The sequence below is a fragment of the Hevea brasiliensis genome, chromosome 5 (assembly GCF_030052815.1).
Source record: "Hevea brasiliensis isolate MT/VB/25A 57/8 chromosome 5, ASM3005281v1, whole genome shotgun sequence".
Lineage (NCBI taxonomy): Eukaryota > Viridiplantae > Streptophyta > Magnoliopsida > Malpighiales > Euphorbiaceae > Hevea > Hevea brasiliensis.
In genome coordinates, this window is record NC_079497.1 from 112,661,475 (window position 1) to 112,681,743 (window position 20,269).

At 34.9% G+C, this 20,269-nt stretch overlaps 3 protein-coding genes across 6 annotated transcripts; 2 read left to right on the forward strand and 1 right to left on the reverse strand.

The window, feature by feature from the left end:
- Positions 1-520: 520 nt before the first annotated feature.
- Positions 521-5,715, forward strand: LOC110668981 (probable 3-deoxy-D-manno-octulosonic acid transferase, mitochondrial). 4 transcript variants are annotated; one of them, XR_002497609.2, is made up of 13 exons: positions 521-761; positions 855-948; positions 1,134-1,176; positions 1,279-1,401; positions 1,774-1,893; positions 1,970-2,048; positions 2,338-2,451; positions 2,854-2,951; positions 3,686-3,776; positions 3,882-4,001; positions 4,077-4,147; positions 4,606-4,873; positions 5,410-5,715. XR_002497609.2 is itself a non-coding variant. In XM_021830412.2 (13 exons), the coding sequence occupies exons 1-12, from the start codon at positions 557-559 to the stop codon at positions 4,783-4,785; spliced, it is 1,338 nt and encodes a 445-aa protein (XP_021686104.2). In that variant the 5' UTR covers positions 521-556; the 3' UTR covers positions 4,786-4,823; positions 5,410-5,715. The 4 variants fall into 4 exon arrangements, 2 of the variants coding, with proteins under 2 accessions (XP_021686104.2, XP_021686114.2); XM_021830412.2 differs by having other exon boundaries at positions 4,606-4,823; XM_021830422.2 differs by lacking the exon at positions 1,279-1,401 and having other exon boundaries at positions 4,606-4,823.
- A 4,001-nt stretch (positions 5,716-9,716) lies between these two features.
- LOC110668958 (leucine-rich repeat receptor-like protein kinase PXC1) lies at positions 9,717-12,551 on the forward strand. Its single transcript, XM_021830389.2, has 3 exons — positions 9,717-11,174; positions 11,259-11,946; positions 12,080-12,551. The coding sequence occupies exons 1-2, from the start codon at positions 9,725-9,727 to the stop codon at positions 11,936-11,938; spliced, it is 2,130 nt and encodes a 709-aa protein (XP_021686081.2). The 5' UTR covers positions 9,717-9,724; the 3' UTR covers positions 11,939-11,946; positions 12,080-12,551.
- A 346-nt stretch (positions 12,552-12,897) lies between these two features.
- On the reverse strand, positions 12,898-19,173 carry LOC110668973 (uncharacterized). The gene is made up of 7 exons (XM_021830401.2): positions 18,116-19,173; positions 16,051-16,195; positions 15,848-15,901; positions 15,661-15,752; positions 14,057-14,292; positions 13,607-13,777; positions 12,898-13,401 (listed from the first exon to the last, which is right to left on the reverse strand). Exons 1-7 carry the CDS (start codon positions 18,913-18,915, stop codon positions 13,304-13,306), a joined length of 1,596 nt encoding a protein of 531 aa, XP_021686093.2. The 5' UTR covers positions 18,916-19,173; the 3' UTR covers positions 12,898-13,303.
- Positions 19,174-20,269: the final 1,096 nt, after the last annotated feature.

Below are 20,269 nucleotides of genomic sequence, written 5' to 3' on the forward strand. Positions count from 1 at the left end.
AGAAATATGCCAACAATTTTAATTTAGACCTTGGCTTGGTCCCCCTCCAATTATACATTTTCTGATAATTAATTAATTATGCATTTTTCAGACTGATTTAGATGGGATTAACCTTATATGCATATTTAATCTATAATTAATTATAAATTATTTTGTTATTACTATACATTGATTGAATTAGCAAAACCTAAGTTAAGCCTTCAATAATTGTCATTAACTTGTAATTTAGCAATCAATTATTTATTCTATAATATATTAAGAAAACAATTTTCAATCAATAAGTTTTAATTCAGTGTTACTAAAATCGTTTAAAATGGTGAGATATCAAGCATCAGCGCCATATATATATATATATATATATATATATATATATATATATATATATATATATATATATAACTTCAATAGAAAATGGGCCTGGCCCCTTTAAGAATCCCGTAATGGGCTTGCTATATGATGGGCTTAAAATTTCACTCAGCTTCCATTATGGGCCTTATTAACAAAATTCGTCGATGCCGCGCGCCACGGGGTGCGGGAGTGAAGAACACAGCGAGACATGGATGCTGCTGGAAACACAGGAAGGCTACTCTACAAAATTTACAGGGCGCTTACCTACGGTTTAACACCGTTAGTGCACCTTCACCTACGGTGGCGCCGTCGCCGAGGCCTCGAGCACCCGACCCGTTGGCCTGAGAGATTGGGCCGCCCCTCACTCCCTCGCCCCTCTGGTCCTCTTCTCTGGTTTCACGCTGTCTCCTTAGGTTCCGAACTTCAATTTCTCTTTTTGTTTTCTTTTATCAGAATTTATGAAAAGTTTAGTTTGTTATAATTTAGGAAGCTCGTGCTTTGTGCAGGTGAAGGAATGGCGGCGATCCCTGTCATTAAACGGTTTGTTCAATGCAGGCCTGATTTAAACATCTTGATGACAACTACAACCTTGTCTGCTTTGTATGATTCAGCATCCAATTCTTCTATTTTTTTTTTCATGTGAATTACATTAATACAAAAAAAAACGTAGCTTTTGTATTTTGAAGATTGTAATTTGTGGGGAAAACATGTTTAAAAGAGAAGATAAAGCTGTGTTTCAATTTTATTTAATCAGTTGCTAAAATAGTTGTTTCCTTTTTGTGCAGTGAAGTCATAAAGAATCAGCTTCCAAGTAGTGTTTTATACCAGGTACTTAACCGGAGAGTTAATTAGTATTTGGTTTTCCTTGGTATGAAGCTGAAATGGTATTTTGTTCTCTCCCATCGTATTCTAACTTTATAATTCAACCAGTTTTCCCCACTTGATACCCCTACTGATGTGGACACTTTCCTTGATTATTGGAAGCCAAATGCAATCATGATATTGGAGAGTGAACTATGGCCGAATCTTATCATGGGTTCATCAAGAAAGGGTGTGAGTAACCCCTTAATATGTGCACTGCTTCCTGAGGCATTCTAATGTGGGGAGAAAAAAGTAATAATGATAATAGCAAATTTTTATTTTGACTCTTTACATTTACTTCAGCTATCAAATGATTATAGTTTTCTGATTGCTACATGATTCATTAGGATAACCTTTCAGTGCTAGAAGATGAATTTTAGAAGAGATTATGTTTGTTGAGTAGTTTTATGAGATCTGTTTGTTGCATATGCCAATACTTACTTCCAAGTTCCCCATTTTTGCATATATTTTCTTTGGTCTTGATACACGTACTCCCGTGTGTCTACTTATGTGTTTGTACACGGTTAATGTACAATAAAAGTTATATCTGTTCATGGTCCACAGATTTCACTGGCATTGTTGAATGCTCGAGTGTCTATGAAATCCTTTAGGTTATGGTCTCAACCAGTGCTTCTTCCGCTGATTTCACTAATGCTTTCTAAATTTTCCCTGATCATCCCACTGGTATGTATGGCATGTTTTGTACCTTGCTTTGTGTTCTGTTGCATGGCATTGTCACTTATCTTGCTTTCTGCCATAGAGTTCTATGCAGGCAATTCGCTTCCAGATTTTGCAGGCCCCGCCTTTTATCATCAACTTTTCTGGTGATTTGAAATATGGTATGCTGATTAACTCTGATTGAGAAATTCTCCCTTAAGATTTTATGGGTTGAACTGTTGAAGCAAAACAGTTGTCCATTGAACTAAAACTGCTAAATGAGGGACAAAATGTTGATCAGCCCATGATTTGTACATTTACCAGTGTCATGGTTTTTCAATTACTCTTAAAAATCATTTTCTACCAATTGAGTTCCTTATTTGTGTTCCCTCAGTATTTCTGAATTACATTGTAGCAAGTGCTGGAGATAATTATTTACCCTAATCTGAAGTTACAGTTGCTTGCTTTCAGCAATAGAATGTGATGCTTCTAATGGAGAGACAGGAAGCATAGAAGATCTGAAAGGACAGCTTGCCTCAAGACGCGTTTGGATGGCTTCTTCCATACATCGGGGTGAAGAAAAAGGTTCATTACTGCTATTCTGCCTCTGTTACAAGTATTTCAATCTTTCATTTCATTCATGCATCGTAATTTTTTGTGAATATCTTACCTTGCGTTTAGACCACATTGCTGACATATTGATTTTTGAAAGTTCGGTACAAATTTAAAAATTCTATGATCTGATGATAATGATGTTAAGCTACTGGAGTTGGAATGCCTCTTGTAGTTTGATGCCATTGAGGATCAATAGGTTTTCATGACCTAAACATTTTTTAGCTCAATTTCCAGTTAAATGCTGCTTCATTAACCTTTATATCTCTTTATTCACTTACAAGCCATGGGTGTGTCATTGAACAATTCTAGTTTCTTCACATGTATGAACATGGTTAGACCATTAAAGTACTTGCTTGCAAATACTGTTTGCAGTTATGCTGGGAGTTCACAAAGCACTCATACAAGTATACCCCGATCTAGTCACTATAATTGTACCTCGTAATCCACAGCATGGACTAGAGATCGCTCAGGTATGATTTTTAATTTTAGATGCAAATTTCTTCCATCACTAGCATAATTATAGTTTTGTGCCTGATATTATTCATGTGAGTTTTTGGTAATTTACATCTTCACAACTCCCCTTATTTTCTCCTTTAACCTATCATTACTGGGGATTTAGAATAACCATGGGAATGACCCAAAGATAGAACATCTAAACCATGCTATGAAATTGAGATTGTTGCTGTGGTTAGGCTTCATGCCTTAATTTTGAAAGCCAAATATCTCTGGAATTGGGATAATATCCAATTACACTTCACAAGTCTTTTTACCTTAGAAATGGTTTGATGTATTGCTTAGGTAAATGAATGGCTTGTTGTCAGGCCCTAATGCAGCATGTGCATATGCTGTGTTGTGGCATATTTGAGATTTGCAATTTTCCAGGGAAAATATTGTGAAAGAAAAAGAAAAAAGGAAAAGTGAAAGAAAAAAGAAGAAACATATCCAATGTATAATTGACTAAAAGATTCTCGTTAGATAAAGAAGTTATCATTTTGTGATTTAACATGATAAACTGTTACAGGGCAAATTAGTTTGGATTTTTGCATAATATTGTCACTATAGAACTTCAATTAATAAATTGATGAATAATTGAGTGAATAGGCTATTTTCAAGCAAAAGAAAATAGCTTGCCTTTTTTATGGTCTTGAATATATATGGACTTCATCAGATTAGTAATTTACATTTATCCTTGATTTAATTGCAGGAATTGCAGAAAGGAGGGCAAAATGTAGCTTTGAGGTCTCAACATCAAAGGATTATGCCAGGAACACAAATTTACATGGTCAACACATTAGGTCTGAAATTTTCTTCTTTTTTTTTTTTTCTTTTTCCGCAAATTCGTTTTGACTTTGCAACATGGACTATTGATGTCATCATATATTTTCTCAACGCATTTGTAGGTGAACTGAGATGTTTGTACAGGTTATCACCAGTAGCTGTAATTGGAGGTTCCTTCTTCCCTGGTTTAGCTGGCCACAATATATCAGAAGCCGCAGCCGCTGGCTGTGCAGTTTTGACTGGTGAATGTTTACTCTTAGGTCCTATTTGCTTCATAACATCATATTATTAGAGGCTTACTGTTTGGTTACTTTCAGGTCATCATGTTGGTCATTTCTCACACATGGTAAAGGAAATGCAACGCTTAAATCCCTTATCAATCATTCAGGTTGGAAGAATCCCTTCACGTGTTTATTCTTACTTTTCAAGTGAAACATTTTAATTGGAAATAGAGTCCTTTTCATTTCTATTTGCTGAAATGATATAAAAATGTGTCCACAATATGATATGATATTTAATGAAAAGTAGAAGATAGATAAAGCACCTTGTATCTTTTGTCATTTTTTATTTTATACGGTTAATTATGAATCCATATAACCCTAAATATAAGCAATTCAATATTATGCTGTCTTTTCCCTTGTGTGTGTGTGAACAGATCTGTTCTTGGATAGGAAGGTAGTTTATTTTTTTTATTTTATTTGTCAAATATTGAGAGGGGAAAATAGGAAAAAAATTGCTAGCTTTGTAGGAAATGACAGGTTTTTTTTTTTTTTTTTTTTTGGTGGGTGGGTGGGTGAGTGTGCAGGAAGGACTCATTCAAATCCTTAATTGTTACTGCTCATGCAGGTATCTGGTACCTTAGAGCTTGAAGAAGCTATTATGGAACTCCTTAATGATACCAAAGTACTAGATGCACGGCGCATGGCTGCAAAACAAGCATTTTGTGCTCTGTCCCATGGCATTATTGCTAATGTTTGGAACCTGCTAAATTTTCATGTTCTGAGAGTATCTTTGCAAGAAAGTTGATGAAGACTGGCACACAGCAAATCGATTGTGAAAATGAGGTTTGTCTTTGCCTCCTGCATGAAAGCTGTTCATGAAAGTAGCATCAAAGGTACTTGAAACCAATTAGCAGAACACTTTATGTTCATGGCTTCATGCATGTATATGGCAGCTCAAGCCATTTATTCTAAGTCACACAAACTTTAGTACAATCCCATTCATTGAGCACCTTTGCCCCCTTGATTTTACATATTTGATTAAGAAAACTTTTGGCTTTAGTAAATGATGACAAGAAGCTTTTCTAGCAAGTTGCGAAACCAAATATGGTTGTTTCTAGTTATATTTTGCCTGTAGTTTTCTCTCTGTTTTACTGGAAAAACATGTAATGTACTGCCATTTTTTATTGTTTTTTCCTTGACATGTCCACCTACTTTTGAAGATGATATTTGAAGTACGATTCAATGACAGTTCATTTGTTTCCATTGATCTTCCTTTCTCTCTCCAAATATTTCGTATATGTGTTTTTGGGGTGCTTTTATCTGTTACAGAATCCTTTAGCCAGCAATGTGATTTCACTGATATCCCTTGGATGGTGCTAATCTCCGGGTTCAGTACATCTAATTCAATCTTTCATAAACTGTGCTACAGTACTGCCAGCTCTGGAGCTCAAGCCCTTGAAGTAGCATTGAATCCTTCAACAAACAAGAGAACTTGGCTCGCATTTGCTTCATGCCTTCACCTCTTTGCAAATGGATTATATCTTAGAACAGAAACACAGCACACGGTGTAACCATAGGACCATTTTGTTATGACCATACTCTTCATATGCTGTCTAGCAGGTGCCTGAAAATTGGTTGGCTCAAATAACCTGCTCTAATAACAAAACTTTTACCTGCTTCCCCCACCATGACAACTAAATGTCCAGAAGTAACATCTCAGGGCAGTTTCTTCTTACCTCCTCCAGCTAACTTTCACACACATCAGCTAACTTTCACTGAAATCGGACTGCATGATTCTCTTGATTTCAATTCTAATTTTAGTTGGGTTTTAATTTCGATTTGATGTATTCTTTAAAAAAATATTAATAATTTGACTTAAAATCGAACCAACTGATTTAAATTCTAATTTACTCTAATTCAATATTATCTTTTTATGAATTTGAGTTTGACCAGTTTCAATTTCAAAATAAATCAATTTGATTTCAATTTAATTTTAATTCTGAATCAAATTATGACCGAGTCTACTACTAGATCTAATTTCTAAATGGCTTTTCTTATTTAAAAATTTTACAATTAAATCAAACCAATATCATTGTTCTTTTAATGTCGTTTCTATAATAACAAGCGAGTCAATCCGAAGGACAGGAGGATTGATTGGGTACGAGGAAATCGAACCAAGATTTTGGTTTTATTTTTCGCCTACAGCTTAGGTCAACATCCACCAACCAATTAGTTTTATATATGATTTTTTTTTTCTTTTAAAAAATTAGGTATATTTATTTTTTATTAATGGAAATTCATATTTGTTATAAAAAAAAAACTCTAAATCCTTAAAAATACTTCAGTCTTCTGAAAATGCCTTGAGACTAAACTTTTGACCTAAATCACCTATTTCCATTTAATATAATACGGAATAAAGCTCAATTTTCTCATGTAATTATTGAAAAGATTCAATTTAATTCAATTTTATCTTTTGATTCAATTTAATATAGAAGTTTTAATTTATATCTAATTTAATCTAAATTTAAGGAAGGTGTAACTCATTCACCGCTTTAGTGTGTGAGTTGCCTTTTTTTTAATTTTTAAATATTTTTAAAATTAATTTTTTTAATATTAATTACTTAATTATTTTTAATATTAATTAATTAATTATAATTAGTTATTTTTATATTTTACTTTTTTAATATTAATTAATAATATAGAAAAAATAATATTTTTATTTTTATTTAATTATAATTTTCTAATTTTGAATTAAAAGCATGAAATATAAAAATCATATTTTTCATTTAAATAATTAAAATTAATTATAATAATAATTTTTATTTTTAATTAATTATATGAAAATATAAAGATATTTTTTATATTTTCAGTTTAATTAATAATGTTGAATAATAAAAATAATATTTTTTATTTTTTATTTAAATAATTATACAATATAAAAATAATATTTTAATATTAAAAAATAATTAAATATTAAAAAATGGCACATATTAATCAATTAGGCTAATTGAGTATAAACCAAAATATATGGATTAAATTGGATCAAAAATTAAAAATGAGTTAAATTAAACTTTTTTTAATAAGTACAGTAGCAAATTATCCCTTATTCTAATATAATATTATCATATCTTTTATTTTAAAAAAGATAAATAATATTTTTTTTATTTATATTTACAGTTAGAAATATTTTCATGTAATTTTATAAGTGTATTCTCCTATATCATTCTGGCCCATTCAAAGTAAATAATCTTATACCCCGTGTTTAGAAAGTAACAAGAATTTAATTCAATTAATTTCTTTTTTATTAATCATATATTTGAAATAAAAGAATTTAATTTTTTTAATTTAAAAAAATATATATTTTAAAAGAAATAAAATTTATACAGAATTATGTGGGAATTCTTTTAGATTCTAAATTCATAGAGTTGTCAAATTAGAAATTGAATCCTGATCGACCAAAAAGAAAAACTCACATTTTTATCTTTTTTGAGTGAGACAAAACACTAAGCTCAAAAATAATTTATAGGGCATTACTAAAATTAGAAGAATTATAATTATATATATCACCAAGAAAAGAAATTCAAAGAGTGAAGCCAAAATTCATGTTTTGTGTAAAGAAACTTCATAACGTTACAGATCCTGAACTTTGTTTCATTTCCAATGAGTTGAGCTAGAAAGAGGCAAACGAATAACTTTCTTTTTGTACAATTGCCGACCAAAATCCATACAAAATAAACAAGACACAGTCAGTTGAGTGTAAGAAGAAAGAAAAAATTAGAACGCCAATCCCGCCACCAATATGTCCTTTTCTTAGCATTTCAATGTGTCTTTGATATTACAAAGCAAAGCAAACAAGGTCAATTTCTGATTTAACCTCAAAAAGCTGTGGCATTTCCTTCACTTTGAGCGACAACTTCAGGCTCTGAATTGGACCTTTGTGCCTTCCTTTCATGCCCCACCATGTGCTTTTCTCACCCCAATTTCTTAATTTTATGCTCTTACATCTTAATCCTTCTTTTTACCAACTTAAAATTTTTAGATGGATTGGAGATATAGGTTAAGGGTAATCCTTAACAAGTTATGCTCATGTTTGTCTATCAATAAGTAAAATTTGACAATTAATAATTAAATATCAATAAATAAAATCTCAAATATTAATTATGATCAAAATTTAGGTTTATAACAATTTTGTTATAATTTTAAATTATTAATTAATATATTTAAATCACTCTATTTAATTATTGTATTTATCAAACACCTCAAATTAATTGTTGGAAACTTTTTAATCACTCACTCATTCCCATTTCTTTTTTTAAATAATTTAGAACTTCTTCCTTTTTCAAATTTTTATTCAATTTAGCTTATAAATTTCAATTTAAACTTAATTTAACTCAAAAATTAAGAAAATAAAGATTTAAACTTTTTATTTTTGGTTTAAATTAAAAAATTTTAGTTATAAAATTAAAAAATTAAACTTTTTAATTTTTTATTTAAATTAAAAAATTTAGCTCATAAAATTTAATTTTTAAATTAAATTGAATTTAAATTGAAATTTTCAAATTAAATTAGATAAAAAAATTTAAATAAGCTAAATTGAACTGTTTCAATAAGTATAGAGCTTTTTTTTTTTTTGTTTTTTCATTGATAAGTTTTATATATATATATATTACTCTTGAATTGTTTGTTGGATTTTAGGTAGGAGCATTGAGAAGTGGTGTAGGTTTAGAAATTTTGACTTGTATTATCCTTAGATGGGTTATATAAATAGTTTTGGCCTATCAATTCAAAATGGAATGCCTCCAAATCTAGTGAAAAAGAAAGCACTAGTGGGGTAGAAAGTATCTGTTTCTTTTTTTATTATTATTTTTTTTTTAAATAATAATATATTTTTATTTTTAGCAAAAATCTCAAATTTTAACAACCAAGTAATCATATTTTAAAAATATAATAAATAGTAAATCATAACAATATTTATACTTTATTAAGAGCACTTTATTTTTATTTTTTAGTGAGTTTACTCAACATGAATAGGATTTAATCATAATTTATTAAATAAAAATATCTATAAAATATAAAAAAAAATTATAAAATTATAACTTGGTTAACTAAACCACCACAAAAAAAAGGGTTGAAAAAGCTGAAAGCAAGCAATTATTAAACTTATGGACCTCCATCATACAAAATAATAATCACTCATGGGCAAAGTAAAAGAGATTAGAAAAAAAAAAAGGATTCACTCATTTCCAAATGGGAGGGGATAGAAAACAGCAATCATTGAAGCAACCATCTAGTATTTCACCTTTAATCATGTTCCTCTCTCATACCCATTCCTACAAAAAAGAAAATTATATATAATAATTTAATCTCCCCCACCTCCCCTCCTTTAATCATCACCGCCTTTAAATAAAGGTTCTATTTAATACTAATGTTAAAAAATAATTTAAAATTAAATTTAATAAATTTTAATTATAAAAATAATAAAATAATTTTTTTAAAAAATATTTAAAATAATATTTTTATTAAAAAAAAATAATTTCACCCTCCAAATATAATGCATAATAGGAATAAAAGAAAATGAAAAATTAAGTTAATTAGAGATAACCTAAAATTTTAAATTTGTATCTAAAAATTATTATTTTTATAATAAGAAAGACGATTAATCTCATATTATATAATTTTCTCTTATAATATTTTCTCTTATTCTATCCAGAGACATGAAAGAAGGATTAAATAGGAGAGAAAGAATGCAGCTTCCCTCTTCTCCTTTCTATATTTTTAAAACACACTCTTTCCTTTCCCTTCCCGCCCTACCCCAAGAAAATTTACGTAACATGAAGGGAAAGTTTTCTCTCCTTACTCCCTTCCTCTTCTCTTTCACTTTCTCTCTGCTTCTTCCTCCTTCGCTTTCTGCTCCTCCTAATGATACAGATGCTCTCACGCTCTTCCGCCTCCAGACCGACACCCACGGCAATCTCCTCTCCAACTGGACCGGCCCAAATGCTTGTGCTTTCTCCTCTTCTTCTTGGGTTGGCGTCAAGTGCTCTGCCGCTGGCCGCGTTGTTTCTCTTTCTCTCCCTTCTCTCTCCCTCCGTGGACCCATTACTTCCCTTTCTCTTCTTGATCAGCTGCGCGTCCTCGACCTCCACGAAAACCGCCTCAACGGCTCCGTTTTGCCTCTCACCAACTGCACAAACCTCAAGCTCGTTTATCTGGATGGCAATGACTTCTCAGATGAAATCCCGCCGGAGATTTCCTCTCTCAAACGGCTCCTCCGCTTGGACCTATCAAACAACAACATCCGCGGCGAGATTCCTGTAGGATTGTCCAACTTGACCAAGCTTTTAACGCTCCGGTTACAAAACAATGAACTCTCAGGCCAAATCCCTGATCTCTCCAGGTCATTTCCCAATCTTAAAGAACTCAATTTGTCCAACAACGAACTGTACGGACGTTTACAAGATAACTTGTTGAAGAAATTCAGTTACCGGAGCTTTTTTGGCAATGAAGGTTTATGTGGGTCGAGTCCATTACCAGCTTGTTCCTTCACAGGAACGGTACCGACGGATCCTTCATCTCAGACGGTGCCATCTAACCCAAGCTCAATGCCCCAGACACCGATCCTCAGCAAAGACAAGCCTCAGTCACATAAAGGGCTAAGCCCTGGTGCTATTGTGGCAATTGTGATAGCCAACTGCGTGGCTTTCTTGGTGATGATTTCATTTTTAGTTGCGTATTATTGTGGTAGAGACAGAAGTGCAAGCTCTAAAGTGGGTAGTGAGAGTGGAAAGAGAAGGAAGAGTGGAAGTAGCTATGGAAGCGAAAAGAGAGTGTATGCAAATGGGAGTGGAGATAGTGATGGAACTAATGCTACTGATAGGAGTAGGCTCGTCTTCTTTGACAGGAGGCAGCCGTTTGAACTTGAGGACTTGTTGCGTGCCTCGGCGGAGATGCTTGGTAAGGGAAGCCTAGGAACTGTCTACAAGGCGGTGCTAGACAATGGATGTACGGTGGCGGTGAAGAGGTTGAAGGACGCCAACCCTTGTGCAAGGAAGGATTTCGAGCAGTATATGGATGTGATTGGGAAGCTTAAGCATCCAAATATCGTGAGATTTAGAGCTTACTATTATGCCAAGGAAGAGAAACTTATTGTTTATGACTATCTTCCTAATGGGAGTCTCCATTCACTTCTTCATGGTTAGCGTCGCTTTAATGAAATTTAATGATTTTGATTGATAGTGTTCATGTTTGATTAATTGTTCTATGTATTCATATGATTAGGAAATAGAGGTCCAGGGAGGATGCCTCTGGATTGGACTACGAGAATCAGCTTGGTATTAGGAGCTGCAAGAGGATTGGCTAATATCCATGAGGAATACAATACATCGAAAATTCCCCATGGAAATGTGAAATCTTCTAATGTGCTTCTTGACAAGAATGGTGTTGCTTGCATTTCTGATTTTGGGCTGTCCCTCCTCTTGAACCCAGTTCATGCCATAGCAAGATTGGGAGGATACAAGGCACCAGAGCAGGCAGAACTCAAGAGACTTTCCCAAAAGGCCGATGTGTACAGTTTCGGAGTCTTATTGTTGGAAGTTCTTACAGGAAGAGCTCCCTCACAGTATCCTTCACCAACACGTCCTCGAATTGAGGAAGATGAACAGGCGGTGGATCTTCCCAAGTGGGTGAGATCAGTAGTCAAGGAAGAATGGACAGCAGAAGTGTTTGATCCAGAACTTTTGAGGTACAAAAACATTGAAGAAGAACTTGTGTCAATGCTTCATGTGGGGTTAGTTTGTGTAGTTCCAGTGCCTGAGAAGAGGCCTACAATGGCAGAGGTGGTGAAGATGATTGAGGACATTAGGGTGGAGCAGTCGCCTCTGGGAGAGGACTATGACGAATCTCGCAATTCGCTATCACCTTCCCTGGCAACCACCGAAGATGGGTTGGCTGGATATTGAAATTGCTAGTAATTATTTGGTGGTCCTATTCTTTTCTTCATTTGCATCATCTTGTCGCTACCTCTCTTCCAAGAGCCTTAATTTGTATTGCGTTTCTTTGTAAGATTTTGTAAGCCTTATGCCTTGCCTCTCCCATTGCAGGTGTGAAGATCTGATTATCTCTTACACCAGCCAGAAGATAGATAATTCTAGTGTCCTATGTGAATTATAGTTTGGCATTTGAATTAGTTATTCAATTCATTGAGGGAAAAAATTAATATTATTCTCAGCAGCTTGATTTGCATACTGTCTGGCAGCTTCAATCTCATTGCTTTCGAAATGAAATGAATTGATACAATTAGGGTGAACTCAAAGCAGTTCAAATTGGTCCTCTGGAAGACCAGCAGGTTGGGAGAGGTATAAGATGCTTCAACATGCATTTGCCTACGTGGTGCTCCAATAAAACAAACCCAGTAAATCTTTATGAAGAAACGAAACTAGAGCTACAAATGAAGGATGGACAATTCTCATGCACAGCCACTAGGGCTGGGGGGTTAGAAACTCATGAAATTTACAGGCACTTCGGCTCAACGTGTCATAGTTTGATGTGAAAATAACATTATTTACTTATTTATTTTTTCCTTTTTGGGTTGGTTGAACGCAAAAGGGAGGTGAGAGGAGATCAACGTGACCCGTCACTGCCATGAAGAATTCCCTTCCACGACATCTACTCCCTCAATGGCGCTAGAGCTGATTTCAAAACAAAGCCAAGGCTCGAAACAGCTGATTTGAAACTCAAATCCTCGTCCAGGGAAATAGAAGTAATGTTCATTGAGAAAAATAAACATTTTATGTGATGTGAAGATTTTAACAGTAGTCCAAGCAAACAATCATTTGCTACTCCTCGTTCCACTCTGTCAAATCATAAAAATTAATTAACATGCATGACATAATGCATCCTAAGCAGAGATGCCTTGATATAATTATATAAGCCTCGACTCGTTTTTCCTATAAAATAGTCTTACAATGTGTAATGACTCGACCCTACAGTACATACACTGCTAATCCACTAACATTTACCATTCCTGTCACCATCGAATCACTTTCAATGAGTTGATACAATTTACAAACTTCAAAATACAACAGTTTGGCACCGAGAGAATGCAAGTTCATCAATGAATCAATCGAAGTTATTAACAACAGTTGGCGAGTCACAAGATCCACCCGGACTTCTCAAGTCATATACAGCGCAAAAGCCATTTTAGTGATGAGAAAGAGTATCCTAGCCAAAGGATATCATTCCTGGAAGGGTCTATGCAGCAAGAATTAGATTGGGAATTTTGAAATACAACTACCTGGTAAGGCTTTTTTATTAGTTAGTGGATATTAGTTGATAGATCCCGTTTGATCAATCAGTGTGCCAACTTGCTCTCCACATAAAGCTTTTGAGATGTTTCCAGGCTCAAGAAGGTTAAAGATCACAACTGTACAAAATAAATTCATAAGGATAGTACAGAATTCAACATTGCGCCAACACAGCAATTGGCATTACAATAAAAAGTTCTTGAATCACGAAAATGGGCAAGCAGACACTAACAACAGTCCAATAAACCAAATCCATTATCATGACAGAAACCACATGAACTATACGTGACAGTTATCAGAAAAGATGCAATAAAATATACCAACCAGGAATGCCATTCTCTTCACAGCAGGTCAGTGCCATCATGTCCATTGATGTGGCACCTCTGGAGACCAAGTCCCGAAAGCAAATATGCTCGAAAGTAACATTGTTGTCTCGGGAATGGCAGTCATAGACACCATCAACATTAGTACCTTTCATTACTGCCTCAGCATGAACTGAACGAGAAAAAAGTGTTAAGGGTGAAATTTCAAAATTACCCCAGTTGTGAAAGAGTATGTGAATAAACCATGTAAGTATGTGTGTGCCTGCCTCTTTGCGTGCATGCACATGCGTGTGTGTGTGTGTTTGGGTGGAGGAGGAAAGAAAGGAAAGGAGGAGGGGGGGGGGGGGGGGGTGGGGTTTGTGGTTGTGGCAAGAGAGAGTATATAACATTTGGCCAGTGATTTGCAAACATCGTGCAAGAAAAGTAGATGGATAGAAAGTTGATAGCATACTCTCTAAAGCTTGAAGAGCTGCAGCAGTGTCTGTGGAAAAGTGTGGATTTCCAGTGCCAGCACCAATGCCACCAAATATCACAACTCGGCCTTTCTCAAGATGCCGAATGGCCCGCTGCCTATTGTATGGTTCAGCAACCTCCTGCATTGCAAATGCAGTCTGCACACGTGTTTGAACACCCACCTTCTCTAATGCTGACTGGAGTAATATAGAATTCATCACACTTGCCATCATACTGATACAGGTTCAAAGTGAATGTTTAGTCGAGATAAATCCCAAATCTAGACAATCATGATTCATAAATATGTTCTTCAGGCAATAACCACAAATTTGAGAACCATAAAAACATCCTCCTGGTGGAACCACGATCAACATAAAGCAATGGAAGAAATTATATACTAATCCATGAAAGAGAGAAGGAATGCTCTGTGATAATAATAAGGGAAATAGGAACTGCGAGAATGTATGAGAGGAAAATAATGTATAAATAGGATAGCATTGTAACTAACTGGGTCAGCCAAGAATTCAATAATACAAGAATTATTTCTCTCTCTATAATTCTCTCTCTCTCTCTCTCTCTCTCTCTCTCTCTCTACTTCTAATGCCTATTTCTTCTATTCTCTCATCTCCTTTCTTCTGCTTCTTATCCCTATTTCTTCTATATTCTCTCCTCTTCTTTCTTCTTATTATTTGAGGCAGAACCTAACTTAGGAATTCCATAACATGTACCTGTGACGAGATTTATTATCAACTGTGTTTTTATAATAATCTTGCTTAGCAAAATATCAGTCCTTTTTTAATTTCCCAATGTTTTGAGAAAAACTACAGACTTACACAACCTTCCAATTTTATACATAAATTTCATTGCTTTCAAAACACATATATTCCTTTCTCCTAGTACAGTATGCCTAGTTAAATAAGAAAGTCAGAGACTGGGAATTAGGAAATATATAATGCAGAATCTAAAACCTGAAATTCAGCTGCACATTATTCATTACAACATATTCATGAACAAGAATTCAGAATTGCAGCATTAAATGCCAGCGCAGTTATAAATTCTTGTGGTTATCTGGAAATGTTACCAAGTGCATGTAGCGTATCATACATTAGATAACAGTAATGGGTGCATAAGGAAAAAGCAAGTGAAAAAAACATATCAATTTATCGAAATGAGAAGGGTTACAATAAAAAATAAAAAAGACATAATGTCATCTCACACACTCACTATAGCTACATGAAGTTTTCCTCTTCTCTGGGAAGGAATGACAAAAGGAGCAGGAGAGGAATGGGAAAAAAGTTTTATTGATTCAAATTACTATCATGCCCTTCACTCTTTTCACTGAAATAAATAATTATAAGAACAAGCTAGTAGATTCAATGAATTTCACCCCAAATTGGGGTGAAAGGGTTAGGTTCGACCAAAGGACAAAATTATCCTCATTCTTCTCTTCTCTCCATTTTCACCTCATTCCCAGACAAGAGAAAGTGAAACTATTCTCCAATTTTCTCCTCTCCCCCAGTTTTCACCCCTTCCCCAACAAAGTGTAAAGACTAAATATAAAATTTCAACTTATCATATAACAAGGTAGAAATAAAAACATACCCTATTTGGTAGGCAATACATCTATCAGAACCTGTTTCGGTCACCCACGTGTTTCCACAAAAGAAATTACGACCTCCAACAACAATTGCAACCTGAAAAATCACACAAGGAGCTGTGTTTTACTTGTCAAATTCAGATAGACGACAATGATCCCTAATACAATGGACAATCATTTGAACATGGATACCTCTACACCAAGGCGGCAAGCAATTGCAACTTCTCTTGCAATCAGCACCATCACCTAACAATGAAGGTTATCAACTTCAACTTCAACTTCAACTTCCATAAAAGAAGGGACTGGGATGTTGAAACCAACTATTTACTGCACTTGCTTGAAGAATGGGGGGAGTCATTATAAGTTTCTACAAATATGAAACATCCACAACTAACCTTTGGGTCAATATTGTTAGGACCAGCGCCAGTAAGAGCAACACCACTAATTTTCAAGACTACTCTGCGCCATCTGGCATTACACATGGATTTGGATTTTATGTTATTTGTCTGACCTACAGGACATGCTGTTGTGGTTGCATATCTGACATGTAAAAAAGCATATATCATAAGATTGCAATAGTACCAATGGAGTTGAGTCAAGAAAACAACACAGCACCATGAAAACAAAATTTATCAAGATTCTCTTTCAAAGTGCCAAATTAATTTTGAAGGCAGTAATGCCAGATGAGAGATTTGGCTTTTATTTGAATCTATTGAAATTCCAATTCATTAAATTTGATAAGTTAACATAGTCCAATTCATTAAATTTGATAAGTTAACATAGTCAATTAGGACATAGGAGTTCAACCAACATTTGTTAATATCTTATATGTACCACACAAAACCATCATAGCCATACAAGCTTATTTAGCGCTCTAATTTCTTTAGTTTTTATAAACGTATTTCAACCACATGTATTGTGAAATTATATAAAGATTACATATTTTGACAGTACAACAAATACCAAAATATACATTGACTACAAGTGCAAATAAATAATTCGAATTCAAATAAACAAGCCACCACCAGGCCGTAATGAGGAGTTATCCAGCTTGCTGGCTATACAATAACCAAAATAATAATAAAAACATGATAGCCAGGATAAGAGCTGCAAGGGCCAGTTATGTGAAAACTCAGTTAATAGACAGCCAATTGGCTACCAAGTGCCTTCCTAAAAAGTTCAGTTGTTTTAAAAGTCATCCAAGCTCTCCCTTTACAATAAAAATTTATATCAAAGGTGCTGACTGGACCCTTAATCAATGGTCAACATATCCTAAAGATGAACTAAACATCAAGAATAGGAACTACTGTGCTAGTAACTAAGTAAGGACATGTGACATGCTTTCTTATAGAGATTGGTAGAATATAGAAACTACCTCAACCATGCAGTTATCCAGCTCATCAAAACCTTCCAAGAGAAGCAACCAAAGAATATATATCCAGAAAAGTACCACCCCCCCCCCCCCCCTTCTCCCTCCTCTCCAAAGAATATACCCAAACTCTGATGAAATTACCAAAGAAATCTGAATTTCTATCAAAGTAGGCTCACTGGAAACCATCTCTAGCTTATCCTGATTTGTTTCTTGAGAGTGTTGTGCATGGATTTTGGGGAAAAAGATTGGAGTAACAATATCACTAACTGCATTAATTATGAAATTCAGTTATGAATTACATTTGTATCAATCAAGTCCCAACTCACAATTAAATGCTGAAGCATTTCCAAAGTTGCCCGATCTCATCATCCCTTGACCCTCTTCATCACCAAACCAAACAGCTTCCTCATACTGACTACTAAATAAACCAGCCATAGTTATTAAAGGCTCAAGGCGCACTAAGGCGCCAAGGAGTCTTGGAGCCTAAGCGCACGCGAGGTGAGGCGCAAAAGTGAAAAATTTTAAAAATCCATAAAAGTCAAATAAATGTGATGCTTTTCTTTTTTTTTTTTTTCTTTGGCATATATATTGAATTAGATTTGTTGGTTTGAGTTTAAGTGATAATCCATTTTGCCAATAAAACTGCTCGCCAAAAATGAAAATAAAGAAGGCATGAACCTTGTGCCTAGAACAAAGGCGCACACCTAGGCGCATAAGGCGCTAGGGTTCGAGCCTGGTGAGCCTTGAGCCTGATGGCGTGCCTTTAATAACTATGAAACCAGCAAAACTGGATAATTTGAAGTGATTAGAAGCATCCAAATAAAATCACTAGAAATTATAGCTAAACAAAATTTCATTCCAAACCCCAAGTTTGCAACAAAATTGAGTTGCTTTCTTACAAGCTAAAGCATTACTTCACCTCACCCATCAAACAAGTGCAACATTCAACCGTCCTCCAGCCAACGGAACTCTCAACTATTTCAATGGAGGTACTAAAATAAATAAATAAAATTTCACAACAACAACAACAACAATAATAATTTTACAGAATAGTATAGCTAAAGAATGAACAGAACTGAACAATCTACCTCTTGGATTGCCTAGCTGCAGTCCCAGAAGAGCCACTTGTTTTATACTCATCTGTAGCAATCTTCATTGGCAACGAATTCCCCACTATTTCCTCCATCTTCTTAAACCAAGGCCAATGGCTCACCGAGATACCACCATTACTCATTCTATGCCTCTCCAACTTATACCTCTTCTTCAAATTATCCACTTTGTTCTTGCACTGCTCCACAGTCTTGGTCTGCTTCTGGCATCGCTCGCTTACTATCGCCGCCACCTCCTCCCAGTCCCTCCCTCTCAAATTTCCTCTGTTCAGCTGCGTAAACTTCTCAGTGTACGCATCCAGCAAGCATTCGATCGCCGCATCGCTCCACTCTTCTCGATCCTTTCTGTACTCTCCACTGGAATTCCCAGCGCTCCCGGACGGCCTTGCTTTCTTGTAACTGTACGGATTGCTGTTGGCTCCATCGCTGTGATCTTCTCCTTCTCTTCTCTTGTCCGCCCGAACATTTGTCTCATTATTGAAAGGATTTGAATTGTCACTGAAAGGATTCACCTCAGGGAAACCTGAATCGGTCTCTGTGTCTTCTTCTACTTCTTCTGCTTCTTCTACGCCGCCTCCAAGATTCTTGGCGCCGATGGCAGATCCGGCGACGGGAGAAGGTAATATCGGTTGAGGTGGAGCGTGGATCGGAGCTGATTTAACTGGGAATCTGTGAGGCGCGTAGGGCTGGTGGAGGATGTGGTGGTGATGGTCGTTAGGGTTGGTATGGTGGTGGTTATCGTCACCGATGAGAGAGAAATCGTCGTCACAGGAAGCCATGGAAAGGACGTTACAGTTAGGGTTGTAAAACAACGACGTTAGGGAAGACGGGAGGTACGTTGATGGGAAGGGAAAGGTAGTGGTTTAACGGAAGGATAGAGTCGTGAGGTGGGGAGATGGGCCGTGACGGCCTCTGACGGACCCGTTAAGTAATGGAGGAGAAAGAGAAGTGGCACGTGAGTGGGACCCTGGTGTGGGTCGTCCCAAAGGACGTCCTTGCTGTTTTTGATAAGGGGATCCATCGTTGTACTGCATGGCAGGTTGGATTGGGTGAGAATTGAGCTTTTATTTGGGAGAGGAAAGTTATGGTGAGGGCGTCCTCATTTGAAACAACTTGCATTCTTCTTCAATTTTTCAAAATAAAAAATAACTAGCATTTTATATTTTAGGTATAAAAAGACTTTTGAAATTTCTAACAATTACTCTTAAAATTAAATAAAATTTTATTAATTTAATTAATACATTTAAATCTCTAATAATTATTATAAGTGTTAAATTAGTTTTTATTAATTTAATTAATTTATTTAAGCCTCGTGATAATTATTATTAAAGTTAAATAAATTTTTATTAATTTAGTTAATTCATTTATGCCCCTGACCATTACTTTTAAAATCAAAATATTGAAAATTTTAGTTAAAAAATTTTAGCTTCGATAATTTGACTTATAAGTGATGAACGAACATTTAGTTTACGTCTATTTTTATTACATAATTTAAAAGCTAAACTCTTTACTAGAATTTCATGTCTCTTTCTATTAGGGGTGGCAATTCAAGTTGATAGGTCATATTCGTATCGTGTCAACACGCACGCGACACGAATACGACTAAGGTCGATATGAACACGACACGATTAATAAATCATGTACAAAATTTAAATACTAATACGACCTTTTTATTATACGGGTTACATGATACGACACGATTAATATTAAATTGTATTAGATGTATTCAACACGACACAATCCATTTAACACGAAATAACCCATTTAATAATATTTGACACGACTTAACACATTTAACACACTACATAAGTGAGTTCATGTGTCATAATGGGTCAAATGAGTTAATGGATCACGGATCAACACGTAACACCAATATTAAATTGTGTCATAAACGTGTCAAGTCGGATTAGCGGGTTAACCTGTGACACGACACGATTATAACAATGTCATAAATGGGTCGACACGAATTTGATACGAACACAAATAAGCTTAATCCAAACTCTATATTTTCGTGTCGTGTTCGTGAGTCGTGTCCAAAATTGCTACCCCTACTCTCTATGACTTAACTCTATCAATGGAAGATAAATGATTGAAAATATGAGTGTTGTGCACTATTATTACTATTCAGCATCT